The 20,230-nt window shown below is 39.9% G+C and overlaps 1 protein-coding gene across 1 annotated transcript; it reads left to right on the top strand.

The window, feature by feature from the left end:
* The first annotated feature begins 8,390 nt into the window (after positions 1 to 8,390).
* On the top strand, positions 8,391 to 8,840 carry FERD3L (Fer3 like bHLH transcription factor). The gene has a single exon (XM_063302025.1). The coding sequence runs from the start codon at positions 8,391 to 8,393 to the stop codon at positions 8,838 to 8,840; it is 450 nt and encodes a 149-aa protein (XP_063158095.1).
* The last annotated feature ends 11,390 nt before the right edge of the window (positions 8,841 to 20,230 follow it).

Raw genomic sequence — 20,230 nt, 5'->3', positions numbered from 1 at the left:
AACATCCACATAAAAGAGATACGCTGCACCTTATTCACATTAAGTGGAACAATCTGTGATACTGTATTTCTTTCAGATGTCTGAAAGAAATAGAGTCATTTCATTTGGAAAGTTATTGGACCCAGAAAGACTTAGATAGTTTTATCTGTATGAGACCATCAAACCCTTGAACAAGAATCTTCCTAGTAAAACATGAAAGAACTGCCAACTCAGACAAACTGAATTCAATACATGTCTATGCCAGTAAGTCAGGACATAATATTAAGACAGGAATACTGATCTGGGGATATGCTTATTCTCTGTTTGGCTTGGTAGACATGTTTTCTTAAACCAGGAAAAGCATGCCAACAGGCAGGCAAACATGATATATATGGAAGTCAAGGTTGCTTACTTGGGGGTTCCAGGGCATTACTACACAAACACAATCCAGACCAACTGATATCAGCATAATCACTGCATTATATGCCCTAAGATCATTTATTTATTGTATTTATTTCTGGCTATTCCACTGCAAAATAGTCCAACAACATAACTAACAGCAAAATATGAATAAATAAACCAACCAGCCAATTCATGTTTCAAAAGCACATTCCCACATAGACATATAAATAAGAAATAATATTGTAAGAGATGCCCTCAATCTAAAATTTTTGAGCAGTCTATTTGTTTCCAGCATATGATTCTGGGAACTTTCTGTCTAATACAGATATTGAGGAAACTACACAAGGAGAGTTGAAAAAAAGGAAAAACACACAGGGTTGGGGACAGTGTCCAATATGAAGAAAATGAAGCATATCATGGTATCCTTTTAAATATAAATGTATTAAATAAAAAGAATTTACTTCCTAGCACAGTTACTTCTTTACCATTTCACTTTAGTTCCTGTGATGGCTACTCAGTGATGGTCTAGGTTGCTACTGATGAAGGAGCTGGGCATGTGGTAACGGATCTTGTGTGGACAGTGACCAGGAACAGTTAAGCTACTGACTGTGTGGAAGACATTGCAGGCTGAGGAGCCTCTGCCCACTTCCAGAGTCTTCACCCTGAAGGGGGCTTGTGGATTTTAGAAGTTGCTTTATGTAATATTAGATCAATGGTCCATCTAGCTCCATGCTGTCTTCTGTCTGTCTTTCTCTCTCTTAGGCACATGCACACCCATACATACCCACACACACACACACATATGCCCATACATTTCTATCTGTTGTTATATGGATAAACAAAACATCTATTACATATTCTAACCTCAGCTTGGGAGAATGGTAAGAAACCAAACACATGAGGGAAATTGACAAGTTCCTTTTCTCCAGACATCCAAGCTGTGTGGAGAAAGAGAAACAGCAAGTCAATCTTAAAATTTAAAAGATAAAAGATAAAAGGAAAATACGGTGGGGGGAAATGGAAAAACAAAGCAGAAAACTCAAGAGCCATTCCTTTTCGACTTGGTAATTCCGAAAAGATTGTGCTGAGGTGGAAGGAATTGGCTGCATTTGCACTTGCATCCAGAATTCAATGCTTCCTCTTTGGCACTAATTCAAAAACTACATATTTCTTTAATAGGTCCATGTAGAGTAAGCATATTTGCAATTATTTTCCTTGCCAAGAAAATGGCTTTTCTTGGCTAATACAAAAATATTAAGCAGGCTTGATGCTAAAGTTTTATTTGAAATAATGATATAAACATCTACACTGCTTTCAGTATAGTTTCAGCTACTATACAAAATTACCTTTTTACTTAGAAAACAGAATAGAGGTGCACAACTGTAATCAGAGGTGACAATTCTTTTAAAGTCAAATTAAAACTTCTGGCAGGAAAGTTCTATGCATATTTATTCTGAGTTAAGTCACAATATGTTTGATGCTGCTTACACAATATGTAATACAGTCAATTAAAATTAATTTAAACCCCACTTAATCTCTGTTGTCAGTTTACCTACTTCTTTGAGGCAGCCCATCTAGTTTAAGAAGTATAAGCCCAGCACACCACTGAAAGTTCAACCGGGGCCCTTGGTTTAGGAAAAAAAAAAAGCAGTTTTAAACTGCTGCTTTATCAAATGGATGGCCAAATCCAGACTTGCTCATCTTGAGAGATAATAAGAATGAAGAAGAGTTGTACTGAATCAGGTCAAAGGCTCTGCTACTATAACATTTTATTCCTTTATTTTTTTATTTATCCATCTATTGATTCATTCATGAATTTATATCCTACCACAATCTCATGATTTTTACACAAGATATGAAAATAAAAAAATAAAATAACTATGATAAGATTAAAATACAAACAACATAAAAGAGAGACTAATCTTTATTTAAACAATTGACAATCATGTATACCATAACAGTAAAAATAAAAAGATGGCACAGTAAGTGAAAATCACTGGAACATTCTCCAGAAAAACTCAATTCTTAATAACCTTCTCAAAGTTATCACAAAGTGAGCTAGCCTGATCTATATGGGGAGACCATTCTGCAACACTGGTGCTGCCACTGAGAAGCAGCACCTTCTATCCTTGACTTTCCTCTCCTCCTGAAAGGGTGGGACCATGAGGAGTTTTTCCTTCAAAGGTTAGTACATTGGCATGATAAAGACTAGAGAAGGAGGTCCTGTAGGTATGCAAATGCCAATCCAATCCAATACCTCGATGGTATCAGAAGCTGCCAAGAGGCCTAAAAGGACCAGAAGAGGTAAACTACCCCTATTCAGGTCCTAACAAAGGTCATCCAGAACAGTAATCAAAGCCACCTCAGTTCCAAATTTATTAAATAGATGTCTATGGAAATTCCACAACGAAGATGTCAATACAAAAATACCATATCATCCATGTTTCTCAGTTGGTGGAATTAAAACGCATACCACTCATGTTTCTTGATTACTGGACTTAAAAGGCAGTCTGCTTCTGTTATCAGAGCTAATATATAGCCCTCATGACTTGTAGCCATTCATACTTTTATCCTCCATGAATTTGTCCAATCCCCTTTTAAAGCTGTCCAGGTTGGAGGCTATTACTGTACATTCTGGTAGTCAAATCCATAGTTTAAGTATTTAATGTGTGGGATCGGAAGGCCCTTCAGTCACTCATGCCCTGGTCACCTCACAATTGGATTATTGCAATGCGCTCTACATGTGGCTGCCCAGAAGCTACAGCTGGTTCAAAATGCAGCAGCACAAGCAGTAACGCATGCCTCTTGGTGTGCCCATGTGCCACCCCTGCTATGCAAGCTGCATTGGCCACCAGTCAGCTTCCGAGTGCAATTCAAGGTGCTGGTTATTACCTATAAAGCCCTGTATGGCACAGGGCCTGGATACCTGAGAGACCGCTTGTCTGCAATAGTTTCTGCCCACCCAGTGAGTTCCAGCACAGTGGGTGCACTCCAGGTCCTCTCCATAAAATGTTGCCGTCTTGTGGGACCTAGGAAGCATGCCTTCTGCACTGAGGCCCCCACTCTTTGGAACAGCATCTCCCAGAGATAAGGATGGCACCCTCTCTCCTGGGATTTCAGAAAACCTTGAAAACCCAGCTCTGGCCTCAGGCCTGGGGTTGGTGTTTGTTATTTGTTTAATGGCTCCTGTTTTGTTTTGTGGATTTTGTTGTTTATTAGAGCATTTTAGTCTGGCTGCCTGTTTGATTTAATGTTTTTAGCCATTTTTATGTTTTTTTTTCTAGTTTTGTATGCTGCCCAGAGACCACTGGAGTTTGGCAGCCAATAACTTTAAAATAATAACAATAATTAATAATAAGTAATTTTTAAAGTTATATTTTCAAGGGACTGGTGAGTTGCTGAGGTGGCTCCATTGCTGTTAGCATCTGCTGCCCTTTCTTTGCCTTGTAATCACAATTTTTAATTTTCTGGATTTGATAATTGTCTTTTATATCATTGTTTTATATTTTTTATTGTACTCTGCCCAGAGTTATGCTTTTCATGAGATGGGTGGCTATATAAATATGATGAATAATTAAATAAATAAATTATAAATTGGTTATCCCATTTAGCTTGGGATGATTTCTGGTTCAAATACTTGGGAAACAAGCATGTCCATTGTATACACACTATTCATGATTTTATATCTCCCTCAGTTTTCCCTGAGGGAGATATAGCTAAAGTATATCTGTAGGCCCAAACAGTGTAACCTTTCCTCATGGGAAGTGGCATCAATCTCTTGATCATATTGAATGCTCTTTTCTGAATCTTTTTTTTTTTACTACATATTTCATGTTGAAGCATGATGTGTGCATAAAACCAGATCCATCAGGTTGGGTGTTAAGCAGGGTAACTTGTCAGTCCTGTCTAACTCATTCTATAATTCATCTGTCATAGCCTTTAGTTGGAGAAACAGAAACGTATTACTTCATGTATATTTTCCTAATCATTGGCTTGTTCTCTTGTTCTTTCTGATTCTTCTCTTCCATAATACATGTTGTAAGCAACAAACTTGTCATCATATAGATTGCTACATTCCTGCCAATGGAATTACATATATGAAAATAATATTAAATTATTTTAAAATCAAAAATGCTCATTTACCAAAAAAAAAAATGAATAAAGATTGGAGGTGTTAGAGAGTGAAATGTTTTACTTTAGTATTTATAGCAGCCTTGTGAAATAGTTCCATTACCAGTGTTTTTGGTCAGTTCCTTCCAAATTCCTTATCTTAAATTTGGAGACTGAAATTCTATTTTCATCTGTCCTATAAAATCAATAGGAATTACTCTTCTTTCTGGTGCTTCATAATTCTGAAGGGATGTTTGAGAGACTCAAACTATCTAAAATGTTATTTGATTGACCAGCCTTTGGGCAAGACTTACATTCACATGTACACTGTCTTTTAATGGGAGAGATCTTGCTAAAATGTCCTTAAATTATTTGGGTTTTTAGACACTTTTTCCTAAATAGGTAATGTATGTTATAAACATTTAGCATGTTAATATTTTAAGGACCAAATTTAAAAAAGAAATCTGTATTTGACCATTACATTTTTTTACATCCAGGAATTTCAAAATCAAGCATTTTTCAAAATGCATAACCAGGTTTTATCACTGCCCCTAAAGAATGTGATTGAAGGATCCACTGCCATTCATAGAACTAGGCATAGATACTGATTGCATTATCAGCATAGCTCTGGAGTTAATTTCCCTATGGCTGATTCAAGATTCCACATTAAGAATTCACTGTCTAGTATTGGATGCTGACTAATAAGTGTTACTCTAATAGTAACAATTTTTTTAAAAGAACATTTGGATACAAACCTTAACACAGATCTTTTTCTTTCTTTGAATTGCTGAATATTCAAACTAGATCAATTTGATATGGCACCTAGAGTTTCTATGTTAAAATGACATTCTGCATTATAATTCCTGGGAAACAGAGATATTTCCCTTCTCTCCTGAAGATACAATTACTTTTGACTGACTGAATATTTGGTAAAGAATTGTAGATATCAATTACTACCAAGAACATACTATGGATACAAATTTATTGTAAGCCTCATTGATATTTTTAATGGGAAGCATCATACAAATGTTTTAAGTAAATAATACATAATGATCTTTGTATACCTAACAGTTGATATCTGCAAGTTTCCAGCAAACGTGGTATAATGCAATCCTAAACTGATTTATTGGGAGTAAGCCCAACTGAATTCTGTGAGAACTGCTTCTGAGTAGACCTGCTTAGGATTATGTTGTAATCCACTAATTTCATCATTAATGCAACTGCATAAGAATAATCTTTAGTTTTGGGGAAAACATAAAAGCTGGAATACCATCACTCCCTGTGATAAAATCTGTGCAATTTAGATAGGAAAAATAACAAACAGCATATAAAACAATGGATGGTGGTTGCCTATAGATCACTGAAATCGGTCAACAAAGCAAGTATTTATTGGCTTAAAATATTCATGGTCTACCTTTTTATTGAATGAGTTTCCAAGTGATTTAGAACATAATTAAAACAATTTAATACAGTGTTTTAAAGAAAAGAAATTAGAACTGGTAAGCAATAGGCAGAAGATTGTAAACAGTCCCATACTTCAGTCCTTCCCTAGATCTGATGCCCTATTGATATGCCAGCACACTATAGACATAGCTGTCTGATTTACAGAAATCAGCTTGCTATTTCATATATATTTACCAGGAAGAAAATCTCATTGAACTCAGTGGAGTTTCGTTCTAAACTTGCATACAGATTGTGCCTCATGATGCAAAACAAATGACAGAGAGATGAATCCATATAAAGTAGTGCTACAAAATTAATGGCATAAGACTAATTTTAATGAATTCACCTCCACAACTTCAATCCAACTGAACAATATATATGACCTGATCTGATTACATTTTTTTTTTGATACCTGTGCCAACTAAATGCTGCAAAAACTGTGGTTCTGCCTGCACGATTAAGGGAAAAAGGAAGACAGGGGAACAAAATAATGAACCCTGTTGCAGTACAACTGTTGTTTACCTGAAGCATCCGCCTTGGATGATGCTGAGTTCCGGGAGCTGTCCAATGTACTTAATCGGAACTTTGTATCCCCTGGTTTCATAAAAGATGCTAACTCCCATTTATACGATTATTCTCCGTGCCCTCAGATTGTCTGCGTCCGACTTGAACCGGATTGCTTGCTTTTCAAAGAATAAGAACGGGAGTGACAGGAGGGAGATCTGTTCTGACTCGTCTTTAAAAGGCATCTGAGGACTAATAATCACTTTCCCTTTTCCACCACCAAGGCTGGTTGATTTGCAGCAGCTGCTGCAAATGTGTATAACAAACAGAGAGAGGAATGTTTACTGACCTAGATCCAAACAAGGGCCATGCCAGCTATGCTGTTTGGGGGGGGGGGGTGGGAGAGAGAGAGAGAGAGAGAGGTTTTTCCTTCCTTTTTTTTTTTAACATACTGAAGCAAGGGATGAATCATTATTGTGCAACCTGAAGGGATGCATGCTTCAAAAGAAAGCAAATTCTGCTGAAAAACACCTGTATGGACCAACAGACTTTGATTACATGTTACCATCATCCAATGTAAAAGATAAACGGGAAGAAAAGAATTAAGATACAATTATAATAGCGCTACTTGTATAGCGTCAAAGTAATTTAAAGGGGGTGAGGAACAGAGGCACCACTGAGTCAGACTTCCCCCAATCTGCAGTTCCTCCAGGTGCAATGGGAGTACCACTTTCAGATTTCCTAGCGGTTCTCCCATTTTCTTGGAGCTGAGTGCTATCTAAGCCACACAGCACCTGGAAGAAAGGCGCGCTACAACTCCAACAAAGCAATATGTTATTAAATAATTCTACTCCCCAAAGTCATAAAACCCATTTTTATCTCAAGAAAATCAAAACCTTGCAGCTGGTCAAGGTTTCGACACATCCCAGAAAAAGATGAAAGCCTTGAAAATTAAATTTGAGTCAAACGGACAAATGGAGCGACAGTCCTTCCACCCACGTTTTGCGTGTATGTTTTCCTTGTTTCCTTGGGAAGCTCTGCTCTTAGAATGAGCGAAAACATGGCTGACCTGTTGAACATCTGAGTCTGTCCTTGCACACAGAGAGTTGCCTCAAACTTTTACTAGTAAAATAACGATCGCCATTCTTTTTGGACACGGCTGACTCCTAAATGCCATCCCCTGGCCATGAGACTCTGGAGAAAAGGGGGAAGAAAAAAAGCCTAAAGCGATTTGCTTTCTTCTTTGCAAAGCCGTGTTTGCCTGCCCCGCTGGGTAGATATTTGCATACTCCTGCCAGAAAATGGGTTTTGGATATGGACGATTCCAAGAGTTACTCTTAGGAATGGAAGTTCGCCCCTCTTCCCTCCTCCCCCGCCGCCAATGCTTACTTAGGCATTCATCTCCCATTGCGCTGGGATACGGGACAAACATTCCACCGTGACCCTTGGCATGCGGGGTCCCTCTTCAAGACATCATTAAAATCATCCCTGCGCTTGTCTGACATCAATTGAAAAAGCTTCTCTTCCCACCCACGCCGCCACCCTGCCCCACCCCCAGTTCCATCCAGGCTGGAAAATCTTTTCGTCGCGGCTGCAGACGCAAAGAAAAGTGCCGCGCCACAGGTGGCAGCGCGGCGGCTTGCCAAGAAGGACCTGGCCCTAATCCTTTTGGCCAAGGCGGTGTCCTCGCCGGCGGTTCGGGTGGGCACAGCCCGGCCTCTCCGGCAGCCTCGGCTATCGCTTCTCCTCATCTGAACTAGGCAGCCTCTCCTATACCCACACCCCGATCTGGAGGGAGGGGGAATAAATATAAATGGCCCCATCGCACCTCTGACTGAGGTGGGCACCAGAGGAGCGCCTGTGGGGTAAGGGATGCCGGCCTGAGCCAGGGTCCCTCATTCATGCATGAGCAACTTCTCCGTCAAGGCCAGCAAACGGCCCAGCACCAAGCGATGGCTGTGCCCCCCTCCATGCTGGATTTGCTAGCCAATCTGACTGAGGATCAGCCCGCTGGGGAGATTCCTTGCCTGGATCTCTACACTTGCTCTACCTCCGTGGCACCTTTGGGCCAAAGACCTTTGTCCGCTGCGGAAGGACTGCTGGCTATGGAAGGGAGAGAACCCGTGGTGGAGGAAGAGGAGGAAGAAGAGGGACGGGTGAGGCGAGCTGCTTTCCTGGGCAGACCCAAAAGAAAGCGGATCATCACCTCCACGCAGCGCCAGGCGGCCAACGTCAGGGAAAGGAAGAGGATGTTCAACCTCAACGAAGCCTTTGAGCAGCTGAGGAGGAAGGTGCCCACATTTGCCTACGAGAAGCGCCTGTCCAGGATCGAGACCTTGCGCCTGGCGATCGTCTACATCTCCTTCATGACGGAGCTCCTGGAAGGTCGCCAAGCCAGCTAGAATGCGGGGCTGAAGAAGGCAGCTGGTGGGGACAAGTGCCCGCATCCAAGGATGGAGAGAAGAGGCGGCAGACCCGAGCGCCGCGGCTGAGAAGAGGCGGTTGGGGCGTCCGCTCCTCTTTTCTTACTTCACATTTCCCAGACCCCGTGGCACTCTGGAAAAGGTGGACCATAGTGTCTATCATCTCCAGCCAGGCTGGGGCTTATGGGCTTTGTGGTCCTTGCCAGCTTGGGGAGGGGTCTCGGAGGCTGAGATACCGAATCCAAGGCTACACCGGTGGAACTGGCCTCCTGGATTGAGCTTGGCGCCGAAATTCAGAGAAGTGGCTCTGCTGGGGTGTAATTTTAGAGGGGGGGACAATGGAGGGCTCCAGCTGCTTTTTAAAGAGGTCGGTAGGACGTAGCAGACAATTGACTTCCCGGGAACCAAGGTCAAGAAATGGAAAGGGTGGGATTAAGGACACGGATAAGCCTTTCCAAAGCAAGGGAGTGTACTTTGAGTGGGGACGAAAAATTGGGACCGTCCTAAATCAGAGGAAAGGAGGCGGGAACTGAGCTGCTCTTCAAGATGTTTGGGTGGAAATATTCGTGTAATGGATTCAGGGATTGAGTAAGGAAGATACATTGTCCTCTGCTGATCAGGGTCCCGCCTTGTGCGACATTAAGTGCCTCTTTCCATCTAACCAGCAGCTCGTTAAAAATACAGATTTTCCCAGCTGACAGATGGGGATAATTAATGGGATCGGAGCAGATGGGGTGGGGATCGAACGTTTACTTCCTTTCTGTTCAATAACAGAATAAAAAGAATGATTCCGGCCAAAGTTATATGCAATCTCATGTCCTTTCTGAGTGTGGCCGTACAGTATGTGCATTGCATACTTGCCCATTTTAAATGCCTATTTTCTCATATAGGCAGCACTAAGAAAGGAAGGCAATTTTTAGGAAACGGTCTGGTCAAAAGACCACAAATGGAGTAGGTGGCACCCAGAGGGCAGAGGGTGGGACTCTTGGAGAACCAATATGTTCCCTTTGCATTGTGGTTTTTTTTTTTAATTGAAGCACTGACTTTTTACAACTATGAAGTTTTTTAAAATGAAAACTTTTCTTGGATCAACAATATTATCATATTAGAGATTAGATTCCCCCCCCCCTCTCTCTCTCACACACACATGCACACAAAGAGGAAATGAAATTAGGGAGGATTCAGGTGGTGCAAAAATGAAAATATGGTAAGTTTGAGAGAGTGTGAAAACCGAGAGGATATACCCAGTTTCTTCAGCCCACTCAGTGCATATAACATTAAGCACTTGGCTTGATGTATGAAAACTTGTCTTCCTCCCCTCCTCCCTCCCCCCTACCCATCTCCCTTGGATATTCATGTGTCAGGAACATTTTGTACATCAGGTCTCCATGTATGTAACCAATCAAAAGCAGAATTATACTCACGCTTCTAATGACACCTTATACTATAATATTAAAGTATATACTTTCTCCAGTGTTGGAAAAGATAGCATGCAGAATGGTCCCTTTGACATAAGATATGTTTCTAAGTACTATTCCTGAACTGGTACTAAGTACTATTCCATTGTAATTCTGATTCTCTTTCCATTTGCTGTTTGCTTTCAGTGAACAAGTCAACACTGAAGAAAGGGCTACCAAGCTGATTGAGGGACCAGAGCATTCCCCCTCTGAGAAAACATTATTCTATTGGGAAAATTTAGCTTGGGGGGGGGAGGGAGGGAGTGACTAAAAATGGAGATAAAAGTTTTTGCCTCTCTCACTATCCCGGAGCACTATCTCATCCTTTGAAATGGAAGGATGGGAGTCTCAGGAAGGACAACATTAAATATTTCTTCATACAGTAGTACATTAAAATACATAATCAAACAATGGAATTTTCTTTCCCAAGATGTACTGACGGCCTCTGATTTGGACAGCCCTACAAGGGGAATGGAGAAAGTCACAACAACAGAATGACTGTGGTTATTTCTATATGCTGCTAAAAGGATCAGAAGCACTTTGCTTCTCAGTATCAGTTCTCTTACTGGGGAATATGAGAAGGAGGAGGCTGTTGACCTGTTGTGTGTGTGTGTGTGCGTGAAGCAGAAAGCAAAATATGTCATAAGAAGCAGTGAAGAATGATGCAACAAGAAAAACAGGGGAGGGAGGGGAGGGGAGGGAGGCCTAAAAAAAAGTTGCCTGCAAGAGTGTTCATGTCCAGAATATTGGCTAGCCAACCATGCCCCACTTCCTGATGACCTGCCCTTCTCTTTGTGTTTGATTCCTCCCTTCAGTGTTTCATGGCTCCTGAGATTATCTATTTCATTGCACTCTTTTGGATTTCCTCTGATACACTCTTAGATACTGGGGGGGGGGGGGGCAGGCAAAGAGAATTCTATAAATCTGAGAAATCCTTTGAGTGTCCTGATATTCTCTTTACAGGGGGTGCTGTTTCAGCTACACAAAGATTGACGTTTGGAGAATTAGTGTATTACATAATTAGTATAAAAGGTGACCTTAGTTCCTGATTCAGAATTCCTTGGAATTACAGTATGAGAATATTTAACAAGTCATATATATATATAATTTTTACCTGTCATAATTTCTGTTATCAGTGAGGGATAAGTGAATCGAAGTACTTTTATTTAGAGCTGGATTAAAAGAACAACAGATACAAATAAATTCTTCTGTTCACCAAAAGCCTTCAAGTCACAGGAGTTTCCTTTTTCAGGAACTCCTATTCAACTCTGGCTCCTTTTCCCATTAAGACCTCCTGACATGAATCTTACTTATAATTGTTCTGAGTTTATTAAAATCTAATTTTCTGAGTGCAAGGTACTACTGATGTTCTACTGTTGTTTTGCCTGTTCTACTACTACTGTTTTGTTTTGCCTGTTACATCTCCCTAAATGTTCTACTACTTCTGTTTTGCCTGTTACATCTTCCTTACTGGTTAGGATCAAATAGAAGACAGTTGGTCCCCTTGTGTCTTCCTCTACTCTCTGAAGGAGACATTTGTTAGCAAGATGAATCAGGCCACGTTTTGGGGATGTTTGGGGGAGGGTGATTGAAGGCCCTGTTTGTTTGGATGCAAGAGATGCTCAAATCAGAGCAGTCCACCAGAGACTTAAAAATATACCTATTTTAGCACTTTGTTGTTCAAAAGGTCCACATTTTAGCAATATGTTTTGGATGAGCTCAATAGAATCAAAAACATGAAGCCATACGTGAGCTGCTGATTGGCCGCCAATGCCACAGAGCAGGCTAATTTGAGAGAGTTTAACTAGATTAGTTCTTTTGCAGTCAGTTCTGATATCCATCTTAGAATAAGGTCATATTTATATTATAAGCTCTTTGGAACTCATTTCAAAATAGAATGGCTTTTGAAAATATTAATCTCCCATAAAGATTAAACATCTTTGTTTTTAAACTCCCCTTCAAAATTTGTATTGTTTGCAGGCTGGCTCTATTATTTCTCATTATTATTTTCGATTTATTACTTTTTACATGTATACTCTTTGTCATTTGTGTTGCTTTTGTAAATGCTTGATAAGCTGCTTTGAAGGAACTTAATAAATGAAGTTTATTTCTTTCTTCATGAAAGAAACTCTGGAACTTTAGCTTTCTGTGGGCATGAGGAATCTTTAATAGATACTCTTACTTCTAAAATTCCAACTCCCAAAGTTCCTTAACTGAAAGCCATCCCATGTAAACATTTAGGATTGGCTTATATTTTTAGATTAAGTATGCCCTGTGAGTGCTGCTGAGCAGCCAAAACCTGTTAATAAATCATGCCAAAGACAGCCGCTGCATTTTTTTAAATGTTTCCATTTGCCCATAGAGCAAATGTCATATCAGGTTGGCAGCTGGCAATAGATGGATGTAAGTAGTCCCCTAAACAGCAAAGTAGCCACACTTGCCCAACAAACTCAGGACATGACTGCTTTTGTTATATATTCTGGTTGCATTTTGACACCCAGCCGAATTCATAACAGCTCAACTCAAGAAAAAAACAAATCTGGCAAATGGCAGTATGTCCTAAGAAACAATATTGATATGAATTTCTAAATCATCTTAACAGAAAACAGTTTCTACTCTTGCCTTTTTTGTTCTTTTAATCTGTTCAATTGTGTCCAATTCTTGGAGACTGCCTGAACAAGTCTTTGCAGTGAACTTGGCAAGGTTCTTCAGAACTGGTTTGCCATTGTCTGCTTTATAGGGCAGAGAGAAAGTGACCGGCCCAAGGTCCCCCAGCTGTCTTTGTGCCTAGGGCAGGACTAGAACTCCCAGTCTCCCAGTTTCTAGCCTGATGCCTGAACCACTACACCAAACTGGCTCCCATTCTTGCCGTATAGATATGCTTTATTTACCCACCCCCAATTCAAAGATAATATTGAAAGAAGTCAAATTATAAATCAAATAATATATCTTTAAAGAATATTGAGTTGGATCCCAAAATTCTCCTTCAGATGGAACATACTTCTAATAAAAAAGCTTCTTTTCTTGGAAAGAGAAAAAGGACCTTTAAATCCAAATCTTTATTAAGTTTGTCAAACAAGAATCAAAAGAAAAATGGACAGATGGTCTCATGATTGGTGTTTATTACCAGGTTTGTTGCTCTTTTCATGATAATAAACCCACTAATACAGAGTATATATAGAAGTCAGCTGTAAACATTCTTATGAAGAGGAAATTTGATAAGTAAGGCCTTCAGGCAGCACACTTATTTTTCAAGTTTGATAAACCACAAGTCATTTTCAAAAACTGCAGAAGGGTTGAAAAAATAATACAGAATAGGGCTCTAATTATATATATTTTATTTATTTATTAAGAAATTCAACCTTTGCCTCATATCGCTATCTGTAAATACAATATCAATGGAACAAAAGAAACTTTTGATTTCATTAGGGCATATTTCTATGCCGTATGGTTGGGATTTGGAGTTAACATGGCACTCTAACTTGTTACGTTAAAAAAAATCAGAAATGTAAGCTATCATTCTATATGAGAGAGAGGGAACAACTTTGATTGGTCTGCATTTTTAACTGAACCACAGTCCACAGAATAATATATATGAATCAGAAGACAGTTATTCTTTGGACTGCGTACTTCAATGGATTTTGTCAAGCAGTTTCTGGCTCAAACATTTCAAAATGGCATAAGTTAAGGGAAATTGCTCACCAAGACATGAGTATGTGTATGTGTGTGTGTTACATTCTCAGGCTGATGCAAAAATTAAATTGCACATGCAAACTAAGTTGAGTCAGATTTAGATGAATTCCTCCAATTTATTTGTGAAAGATATTTGCTTGGCAGGAAAGCCTGCACATTTCAGTGACACCTGCTGCTAAAATGTGTTCAGATGAAGAACCCTATAGCTTGGTTGGGAATTCACAAAATGAAGCCCTATACACACTTACAGTAATTTGAAAGTAAGCTCCAAGACCTAAATAGGCAAGCATATGTTTTGTGTATCAAACATTAAAGCTGAAAGCTAGCCTAATGAGCTTCCATGGATTGGGTGAGCATAGGCCTCAGATCCCGTTCAGACTCTGGACAAGTGATATCAACTATATGCATGGTAAAAGGAATGAAATCCATGTGCAGTGAAGAATGGTTAAAAGAGCAGATAAGCAAAGCATTACATGGGGGCTTGATCATGATTCATAGCCACTCCTGTTCTACCATTCAAAATAATAGTTTCATTTTGCCTAACGACAGGGCTGGCCCTTCTTACGAAGTCAGTTCTAACTGAAAAATTAAAAGAGTCATTACAATTTTTCTAAAATGGATTATCTCCTTTTAATAAGCTGAAGAGTAAAGCAAGATTGAACGGAGGAATGCTGATTCTAAAATGCACCAGAAGTGAATACATTGTCTGATTTTGATCATTGCTTAGGCTTTAAAAAGAGAATAATCAGATCCATAAAAACAAAAACAAACAATAAAACAAAAAGGAAAGCTTTTCTGAGGGGAAGGGGAGAATTTGTGGAAGGTTTTCCCCCTTTTCTTTATTTTTTAAACTCCTTTTTGTATGGAATTAATTTTATTCTGCATTGGTGTTGGTATTGAATTTCCACAAAATCTTATCAGATCTCTGGAAACTTTGCCAAATGATCATTAAGTTGATATTTTAGCTTCTCTTAAGATGATATCTTTTCTGTACACAGAAACCAACTGTTAATCATGAACGGATGTGGAATTAGCCATTAGCCAAGGAATATTTCCTTTGCTTCTTACAACCCAATAGAAACAAGAAAAAATCTCTGGGGTAGATCAACCAGACAGTTCAATAGCTAACACCCTATAGCAGCATTAAACTATTACAACAAAGTATGCCCCATGTTTTCCCAGACGACAGAATACAAAAAGCAATTTTTTTGTGTATTACTAGTAAATTGTACACCCAACCTGGGTGCCCTCTAAATGAGTGGACTTCAAGTCCCAGAAATACCCAGCCAGCTTGATCATTGCTAAGATTTGAAATCTACCTATCTGGTCCTGGTTGATGGAAATGCATGTAGTTAAGACAACAGTCCCTTCCTCACTTTGTAAAGCCTACTTTGAATGCCAATTGATTTAAAGCCAAAACAAACATTGAGATTCAGATTCATAGATTTGCATTAGTACCTTCCACACTTACAGTTTAGATTGGTACCAAAATGACCTGACAACCCTGATGCTTCCTTTGATCCCTTGAAACAGATCTCATCTTATTCCCAATCATATTTTAAATTATCTTATGCTAATCTTTCCTGGTCCAAAAAAAAAAACCCCAACTCTAAACATTTTTCCCTGTTTAAACTGACACTGAGCCATGGTGTGTGAACTTCATGACACTTCTGCTTGCCCTTTTCCATGAGTCAGTATACATCTAGACCAGTGTTCCTCAACCTCAGCAACTTTCAGATGTGTGGACATCTGACTGAGGAATTCTGGGAGCTGAAGTCGACATATCTTAAAGTCATTGAGGTTGAGAAATAGTGGTCCTGGCCATCCTTGATCTGTCATTGATAAATTCCTAAGGGCTGTGATTGTTTCTTCAGAGCAAGGGTAGAAAATACATATTACTGCCTATTAGCCAGTGACATCTTCAAAATATTATCTCTCCAACCCCACCCCAATGGGACATAATAACCAATGGGGCAATCAGATTCATTAGCCAGGATCAAGAGTAAGGGCAGCATATAATTCATACAGCAAGAACTGAGTTACACTAACTAATGAGGAAAAACACCCACATGAAGGTTTGGGGGATTGGATTTTAAATGCTGAATACATTTATAAATTAAGGATTCATTTCACCTGACAAATAACATAAGTTGATGGTTGAATCTGTATGATAAGACAAGGGTGGGCAAAAATTGATACTGTAACAGCCAATTTCATATCTGAAACCTGGAAACACTAAAGACTATTGCATTGTCTTTTCTTATCCTTCACCTCTGATGAAGAGATCCCTTTTATCCCTGATTTGATTTTATAGGCTCCAAATTTTACTTGAAATTCATAAAATGAAACTATACTACAAATGGTGTTTTCCAAACTATTTCAAGACCTATCTATCATTTACTTGGAATATGTCCCTGTGTTTTTGTTTTGTTTTTCATCTTTATTTGGGAGAGGGTGATATAAATTGCAGGACTTTATATCATGATCTATAGTATATTGCAGTACTGATTCTGTTTTCCAACTATTTAAAGCATCTGCTGTTTCTGAGCAACACATTTGCCTCTATATATTGTGAGTAAAGCAACAATAATAACAGGAAACCTGTTTAAGAATCCTGTCACCCACTGTCATCTGCAGGGGATTTAAAAAAGACAAAAGGGTAGTTGCAACTGTGCGATTGAAGCCAATGTTTGTCAGCAATGTTCAGTCATACACAAAAGGGGTGGGTTTCGATCCATGGTCATAACTGCCATCTTGACTCTTTTGAGCCCTCCCCCATGGACACCAGTGCTGCCACATTATTAGATGGCCTTACTCCATTTACTATAGGGCCAGCTCTGCAAGCGATCAAGAGAAGAAAAGCCATTGGCTTCTACCATCAGCTGAATTCTGTTACACTACTATTTATTGTCTGGTCATCCGAATAAGTAAATCATTCAGTTCTCTAGCATCTTACCATAGCAGGCCATAGAGTAAGCTGCTTGAAGAGGAATGCAGAGATAACTTTGATAAAGGTATGCAGAACCATTAAGGAAGGGGAAAATACAACTTAGTTCTGGGAAAGGGGAAAGTGTGAGAAAGAGACTCAAAATCTATAACCCCACCTTGATTCTGTTTGATATACATGGGGGCAAAGGGAAACTCTGCCATGTTTTCAGTTCTTTATAGCTTGCAACAATAAAGTAGCATTCCTGTCATCCTTGCAGTGTCTGTATCTGGTCCACCTCAAAGGGCTGACACTTCTTGTCAATGCCTGAGATAGTCTTAATGAAGGAATGCAGGAATCATTTAGTAAACATCAACTTTTCCTGGAAAGGAAAAGGGAGCAAGAAAGAAGCTCAGATATCCCGGCTTTGATTCTCTATGGTATAAGAGGGGGAAAGCGGGAAACTCAGACAGGCTTTCATCATTCTGTTATTGTAACTTGTATCAATAAAATAGAAATCCAGGAGTTGTCTGTTCTCCAACCTGGCCTGCCTCAAAGGGCTGACATTCTGCTGGAATCTTACCCCAGGTGAGAAAATTATACCCTATTAAGAAAAAAGAGGGAAACAGCAGGCCTTGTAGAATTGTCCTGAGAGATTGCTTGGCTTAAGTTCCTATTATCCTTACCCCCTGACTATGGCTGACTAGCAGATCCAGTCTCAACCTACCCTAACCTTAACTGTAGCCCACTAAAACATTGGCATCCTTGGTCTACAAAATGGGATATCTTATCCTAACTGTAATTGTAATTGTAATCCTAACGATGTGACCTTGGCTTAGCATGTTGTGTGAATCCAGCCGTTCTTCCCTGAATTTATAATTTCCTCCACTTCCATATTTTTATCTATGTTTCCCTGGTATCAAACATCAAGGTGTACACTCCTCAAGAGAGAAACCTATGCCACTCTTGTAAACTACAATAATACACTTCTGGCAGAATGTCAATAATAACAAGGGGAGTGAGGAAATATATTCAGAATGCCCTTTCATATGCTTGAGTAAATCTTGGATTAGAAGAAAAGGAGACTGCCAGGCATATACTGTAAATCTTAAAATTATATGAGACACACAACTGAGAGAAGAGAAAAACTGAAAAATCCCCACTATTTTCAGTTTTCTAGTAGCAGGTGTTGAGGTTTTCCTACTAACAGATTAAGACTGCTATATTATACCTAATCATTTGGCCAGGTGAAGGGGTTGTATTAGATTGTCTCCTCTCACGTGCTTCATGCAAATAGCCTGGGGGAGGGGAGGAATCCTGCCCGGACTTGTCTTTTCACTTCTTCTTTTTCTCTCTGCTGGAAATGTAGCTCAGCAAGGCTTGCTCCAAAGGCAGCTAAGTCCTTTAAATGTTTTGCTTTTGTTTTTGCTTTCTGTAAATAAATTATTTTTATAGAAATGCTTGGTGTGTGACTTTTTTGACCTCTCCTGGGCTAAAGGCTTTCCCAGCATCTGCAACAGGTTATGGGCCCAGTAAAACAGCCCAGTAAAACCCAGAGAGAAAAGAGAGGTCAGCTCCACACCTCATGCACAATTTAAAGGCAGGTAGCAAAGACCTGTGAAGATTTTCTTTGGAGCCACCTGGAGATTTTCCAGCAACTGCAGGTCTGCAGGACTTAGAAGCTAGCTGAGGTGACTTGCAAAAGAAGGAAGAAGCCATGGCTACCTCCCAGCCCTCAGCGATGCCTCTGGAGCGCCTATCAGAGACCAACTATTTGAATTGGGCCCTGAAGATGGAGATGTATCTTCGCAGAGAGAATCTTTGGCTGCCAATTGGTGAGCAAACCCCCCAAAATCCCAGTGCTGAATGGCTGAGACAGGATGAGCGGGCTAGAGCCACCATTATCTTGGGAGTTGAGGACAATCAGCTAGTCCACGTGCGAGGCATGCAGTCTGCAAAGCAACTTTGGGACGCTTTGAGAGACTTATATGTAAAGGCAACAGCAGGGAGTAAAGTTACTCTGACGAAAAAGCTGTACAGAGCCTACCTTGCAGAAGGAGATAGCCTTCCTGAGCACCTGCATTATATTCAGCAGCTGTTTGTTGAGTTGCAGGAGAGAGGAATGGAATTTACACCTCTCACAAAATCCTATATCCTCCTCTCCTCACTAAATGCAACGTGGGACACGCTGATTTGTACCCTGGAGGCTATGCCTGAAGCAGACCTCACCCCATCGTATGTTACACAGCGCTTACTCGCTGAATGGGAGAAGAGAGAGGAAAGATCCCCCCCCATCTCTTCTGGAAAGCTGCAAGACCAGAAAATGAGGGAAAAGAAGGGAAAGGAATCTGAGGCCACAGCACTAGCCAGCCAGCGATGCTTCACTTGTGGTTCAGCTGGACATTTGCAAAGAGACTGTGCCATGAGACCTAAGAGTAGAAAGACAGAGAAGAAGAACACAAGGGCAACACAGAAGAAGGCTCTTCAGACAACCCAGATTGCACAGGTTGCTGAGAAGGGTAATTCTGATGTATGGGTGTTAGATTCTGGGGCCAATTGTCATTTATGTAATTGTAAAAGCTCTTTTGTGTCACTGTCTAAAACTGAAAGACAAAGTGTATCTTTGGCTGATGGGTCTGTCACCAAAATTATGGGACAAGGTGACTTGTATTTATCCTGCTTAGGAGAAACTGTAAAAGGTGTGTTGTATGTGCCAAATTTACAATCAAACCTTTTATCTGTGGCACAATTGGCTGCAACAGGGTATATCATAACATTTAAGAAAAATGGTTGTGAGATACGTAAAAATGGGAAATTGTGTGCTACTGGTATGTTAAAAGACTCCTTGTATATTGTGCAAAATGCAAGGAAGCCAAGCTGCAAGGCTGCAGTTGGCAACACTCCATATCATGACCAATGTGTACACCTGATGCACAGGAGATTTGGTCATGCTAATATCAAGTATATAGCACAAATGCCACAGCTGTGTGCTGACCTAAAGATAAAACCCTGTGATAAATACTTAGATTGTGTAGTTTGCAAAGAATGCAAAACACTAAAAGCTCCTGTGAGTAAGCACAGTGACAGAGTTACAACTAGACCTTTGGAAATTGTACACTCTGATATTATTGGTCCTTTTGCTCCAAGTCTTGGACAAGCAAGGTATGCAATGACCATCATTGATGATTTCTCAAGATACACATTTATCTACATCTTAAAACATAAAGATGAGGCATTTGATAAATTTAAAGGTTTTGTGACATGGGCAAATGGAAAATTCCCTAGGCCTGTAT

The sequence above is a fragment of the Candoia aspera genome, chromosome 4 (genome assembly GCF_035149785.1).
Source record: "Candoia aspera isolate rCanAsp1 chromosome 4, rCanAsp1.hap2, whole genome shotgun sequence".
Classification (NCBI taxonomy): domain Eukaryota; kingdom Metazoa; phylum Chordata; class Lepidosauria; order Squamata; family Boidae; genus Candoia; species Candoia aspera.
Note: the sequence above shows the minus strand (reverse complement) of the source record. Positions and strands in the feature narration are given on the sequence as shown.

What these genes read in the sequence shown, in the direction of transcription:
- FERD3L (XM_063302025.1), top strand. Translation starts at nt 8,391, where the DNA reads ATGGCTGTGCCCCCCTCCATGCTGGATTTGCTAGCCAATCTGACTGAG.